The 5,182-nt window shown below is 31.0% G+C and overlaps 2 protein-coding genes across 2 annotated transcripts in view; both read right to left on the reverse strand.

The window, feature by feature from the left end:
- LOC117174921 overlaps positions 1–5,182 on the reverse strand; it is a 63,872-nt gene that overhangs the window by 58,409 nt on the left and 281 nt on the right. The window contains exon 2 of the mRNA XM_033364378.1: positions 864–922. Within this exon, the coding sequence (XP_033220269.1) occupies positions 864–894 (31 nt within the window). The 5' untranslated portion in view covers positions 895–922. The remainder of the gene's footprint in view (positions 1–863; positions 923–5,182) is intronic.
- LOC117174591 overlaps positions 2,627–5,182 on the reverse strand; it is a 27,179-nt gene continuing 24,623 nt past the window's right edge. The window contains exon 4 of the mRNA XM_033363822.1: positions 2,627–3,041. Within this exon, the coding sequence (XP_033219713.1) occupies positions 2,685–3,041 (357 nt within the window). The 3' untranslated portion in view covers positions 2,627–2,684. The remainder of the gene's footprint in view (positions 3,042–5,182) is intronic.

Raw genomic sequence — 5,182 nt, forward strand, 5'->3', positions numbered from 1 at the left:
AGCATTACTATTGAAAAAGATAGTCGTAACAATTATAATTGATTTAAACAATTATGTTTGTTGAATTAATTTTGTTAACTTTAATTAATTATTGCCTCATTCAAACTGAAAAAATCAAAGCAAGTTCAAAAATTCATAAATACTGTGTCTTTCTAATTTTATTCTGAAACAAAATTGCTATAAACAATAATAATTTTGTTTAAACAAATTATGCAGGTCTACTTAGTATTGGAAAATAATATCTTAAGTATAATGAATTATTTTTACAAACGTAAACAAAATAATAGTTAGCGCCAAAAACTCACAAAACCCAATTTGTTACTTATGGGGTTTTTCAGGATCCTATTAAACAGACTTATGGGGGTGAAATTCCAAAAGTAATTTTTAATATTTATTTTATGGTTGATTTTATAGAGAAATGTTGAGGGTCAACTAAATACACATAACATTGACGATTCTAAAGACATTTATTTGTTGTTTTGTCGATTCGAATAAATTAGGAGTGAGAGGGGGGGGGGGGGGGGGGGGTATGCATGAAAATTAATGAAAAATAGGACCACCCTAAACAGTAAAGAAAAATACCTAAAATAGTCTTGCCTTAATTTTGGAGATGAACTAAAAAAATTAAGCTAGGATATGAAGATTGTAGAATGGAAAATAGTATATTATGCACCTAGGGGGAAAAGAGAGACTTTTTCGACGAGTACTGCAAACGCACACATTTTCTGTAATTTCTGTTAATTTTAAAGGTAGATATAATAACTTACCATAAATGATACAATTTTAAACATTTTTATAAATTTCCGGAAATTTATTATTTTTTTGGTTTTATGGTAATTTTATAATAAAATATGGTAACTCACCATAAATGATCCAAAGTTCAATGATAAGCATTTCATAAATTGACGCAAAATTCAATTATCTGCAACCAAAATTTTCTTACAGTTTTTAAGATGAGTGGGCTGATTATCCTAAAATGTGAGCTCACAGATGTATCATTTTAATTATTCATCCCTGGCGTCTCTTTACTCCCTACTCTCTAAATATGAATCAGTTAAAATATTTACTAATTTCAATTAGTAGCTTAATTCTAGGATTGAGCCACAGATTAAAATTAGTAAAAATATTAACTAATTCAAATTTATAGAGTAGGGAGTAAAAAGTAAAGCATTAGCCTCGCTTCATTAGCGTGGAAAAGGACTGAAATCATTCATGTGCCATAAAAAATATTTTATGGATTTGCCAAGACGAGTAGAGAAAAAAGTTAAGAAAGGTAGAAAATATGGTAGGAAAAGAGATAAGGAGGATGAAATAATATGGCAAGAAATAGTTAAGGTATTAGGAATAAAGAAAAATCGAAAGACACCTGGTATAGATAAGATTCCAAATGAAACTATATTTAACTGTTTTATCGAAGAGATTGAAGAAAGAAGTTGAAGAAAGAAGTCGAGGGAAAAGGATAGAGCCACCCAATCATACAGGGTTTCGACAAGGAATAGAGGTGATGGAGAACTTATATGTTTTGAATGATCTGGTAAGTAAGAGGTAAGTTACAGGATTAGAGAAATACTTAGCAAGGAAAGAGTTAAATTTAAATGTAGAAAAGATGAAGATGATGTTGTTTATAAAAGGAGAGGGAAAAAGTAAAGAATGCACTGAGAGTCTAAATAATTGGGATATACATGGAAAGCAAATAAAGTGCTTGTATAAGTGAAATGATAAAAAAGCTGGAGATAGGAAAAAGAAGGTTAAAAAAAGATTCGAGAAGAAGAATGGGTTTATTTGATATGCTAGAAGGGCTGGTAGTAGATTATGAAGAAGGGATATGGGGATAGAAGTAAAGAAATTCAGTGTTTACAAGAAAGTAGGGCATGGCCATTTGAGACGAAGCTAAAGAAGAGATAGGGAGGTAGAAGAAAGAAGATGGATGGCAATAGAAGTAACAAGATGGAAATAAGAAAGGAGGGTGTTCTTCAGTGTTAGAGATGTAGGAGAAGGGCCTGGAGTAAGCTGTAAAGAAATAAAGAGAAGGGGCAGGTAAAAACAATGAATAGAAAAATGGGCGATGATTAAAGATTTAAAATATAATAAATGGTATAAGATGATACAAAAGGAAAGAGTACCAGAGTATTTAGAAGGAGATGGAGAGTGAGAAGATAGATCAGAATAGTAAAATTTAGATTGGGAAACATGCTAGGGGAAGGATGTATTGGGAAAAGAAAGAAAACAGAAAGTGCAGAATATGTGAACGGGATGAGAAAGCCTGGGAGCATGTATGGGAAGGATGAAGTAGAATAAGTTAAGGGAAATGAGAGGAGGATGAGTAGGTGACGTTAGTGAAGTTACAAGCAGCGAAGTGCGAGAAAATGAGAACAGGGTAAGTAGGCGAAGTGTTGAGAAATGAGCGAAAGTAGGAGAAATGATTAGAGATGAGGGTGAGTATGGAAGGGGATGAGATGACCAGGAAAGAGGCGTAGGGAAAGAAAAGTGGAAGTTTGGGAAAAACGAGGAGGAGGAAGTGGAGGATGAAAAATTTGGTAAGGTGGTAGGTCAGAGGATGATAGGTGAAGCGAGGGGAGGAAAGCTGTGGTAGGGGAAGGTTTAAACGACTCAATAAACGCCTTAATTGGAAAAATCATCAGTTTTTAATCTAGGTAACCATTATCTTTGACAGTTTTCGAGAATTATTTAATCATTTTGACAGCTAAGGGATTTTTAAAAATATCCATTTTTGATGTGCCTGTTTTCATCAGATCATTAAAACTTTCAACATCTTCTTTATCCGCTATTATTCTAGGATAGTAGACCAAGCCTATAAGAATTGAATAAGCTCCTCTTTTGCGTATTGCCTTTTTTAGTTGTTCCATAGTTGGTGGGTTTGTTTTACACCCTATTTTCTTCATTGTACTTTTCAAGATTGTCCGATAATTTTCGAGAAAGTAATCATCTTTGTCACCTCTTACATCGAATTCTGGACACATTGCAAGAAAATGTTGCAAGTCGATCGCTGGCGAAGTGTAGTGTATTAATTGAAAATCGACCTATAAATAATTTAAATTTATTATATAACTAGAAAAAGACTGCCCAGCTTGTATTTAAATAAATGTTTTAAATATTTATTAACTATTATGATTACACAATTTGTTTAAATTGAGGGTCCTATTTTTCACTTGAATGTAAATGATTTATAATTGATTTTCAAGTATTTTTCGAATTTCCCAAAAAGTCAAAACTAATAACTCATCAATTTTTAAACTCTAGAATTCAAAGTTCTATAATACTGCAAAATCACTATTAAAAATTGTTTAATTTTAAATAAGTTTACATTACAATACTCAAGTTTGCAAGATTTTAAAGCTGAAAGTCAAGCTTTTAATTCTAAATCTTCCAAATTTGAGAAATTTATAATGTTAAGAATCAAAACTGCAGTATTTTTAATTGTAAACCTTGAAACTTGGATAATTAAGAAAAAATCACCAAAGTTACAGAATTCTTAATTGTACATCTTTTATATGGAACATTTTTAATTTGAAATATGTTTGAAATATTCTTAAATTTGCAAAATTTTGAAGGCCAAATGTGAAGGTTTCAATTTTAAATCTTCTAAAATATAGAAATATCCAATATAATTTACAAATATTACAGAATTTTTAATTGTAAAACTCAAAATTTGTACAATATTTAAAAAATCATCAAAATTATATAATTTGTAAATGTGAAACTCAAAACTTTTATAATTTAAAAAAATCATAAGAGTTACAGAATTTTTAACTGTTAATTTTTGAAATAAAAAACTTTATATTTTTTAAGCGTGTTTCAATTATTCTTGAATTTGCAAAATTTTGAAGCTAAAAAGTTAAGGTTTCAAATCTAAATCTTCCAAATTGTAGAAGTTTCAAATATAAATCACAAAAGTTACAGAATTTGTAATTGTAAAACTCAAAACTTGTATAATATTTCACAAACCATTAAAGTTATAGAATTTTTAAGGATGAACCTAAAAACTTGTATAATTTTGAAAAAATCGTCAAAGCCACAGTATTTTTAATTTTTTAAAATAAAACCTCCTTTATTCTGACTATTTACAATTCGAAGTCCTGCAATATTAAAGAATAATTTAGATGAACTAGATAAAAATAGAATTATTTTGTTAAAAATTAATTTTTTGTTGGTTACTAAATATTTGTTTTGATTGAAAATTTAATTTTTGTTGAAAATATTTTTTAGTTGAAAATGTCAATAATTATTGAAAATGTCAAACAATATTGTTGAAATTTCTTCGTTTTTAGTAGAAAATTAATCTCTTGTTTGAAAATTAATATTTTTAGTTCAAAATTTAACTTTTTTCAAAGTGTCTCTCATTTGTGGAGAATTAGTAAGTAAAAAAAATCAAGAGATAAGTGTAGACAAAGTGAATAAATTAATTTTAAGATTATATTTTATATAAAATTATTTTATGGATATATAAATTTTCATCTTTTTCATTCGTATTAAACGAAAAATGTTACGAAGCCCCAACCCCTCCCCTCCACTCTCAGCCCCTACTCAACCCCTCACATTACCATTAGCTTCTTCTCCATTCACCAACTTCTTCCTCTTCTATTTGCGCCTCTGCTCATTTCAACAGCTAACACTCCTCTTCTCATACTTGCTTTCCCCAACCTTTATTTTCCCTTCTCTACTCACCTGCACTAACCTATCAGCAATTTTCACTTTCTTCCCTAGCCTCAGTCACCTTCAATCATTCCCCCCAATTCCCCTCCAGATCACTTTCCCTCATCTACTCATTCGTACTACCCTACTAGTCCTTTTTTAACTTCCTTTCCCTCCCTTCACCAACTGCTTCCTATTGTACTTTGCCCCTTTACTCCCTTGCGCAGCTAAACTCCCCTTCTCCTACTTGCCTTCTCCAACCATCACTTTCCATTCTCTACTCACCGGCACTACCCTACTAGTTCTCCTTTCACTTTTTTGCCTAGCTTCAATCACTTCCAATTGCTTCTCCTCCTTGGCCTTCTTATCACTTCCTTTATCTACTCACCTACACTACCCTACTAGTCCTTCCTTCACTTCCTTCCCTAGTCTTTGTTCTTTTTAATTATTCCCTCTACACCCCCTGCATATGACTTTTCTTCCTGATACGCACTACTCTACTAGCTCTCCTTACAAATCCTTGCCTGGC

This window comes from Belonocnema kinseyi, chromosome 6, assembly GCF_010883055.1.
Source record: "Belonocnema kinseyi isolate 2016_QV_RU_SX_M_011 chromosome 6, B_treatae_v1, whole genome shotgun sequence".
In the NCBI taxonomy this organism is placed as follows: Eukaryota; Metazoa; Arthropoda; class Insecta; order Hymenoptera; family Cynipidae; genus Belonocnema; species Belonocnema kinseyi.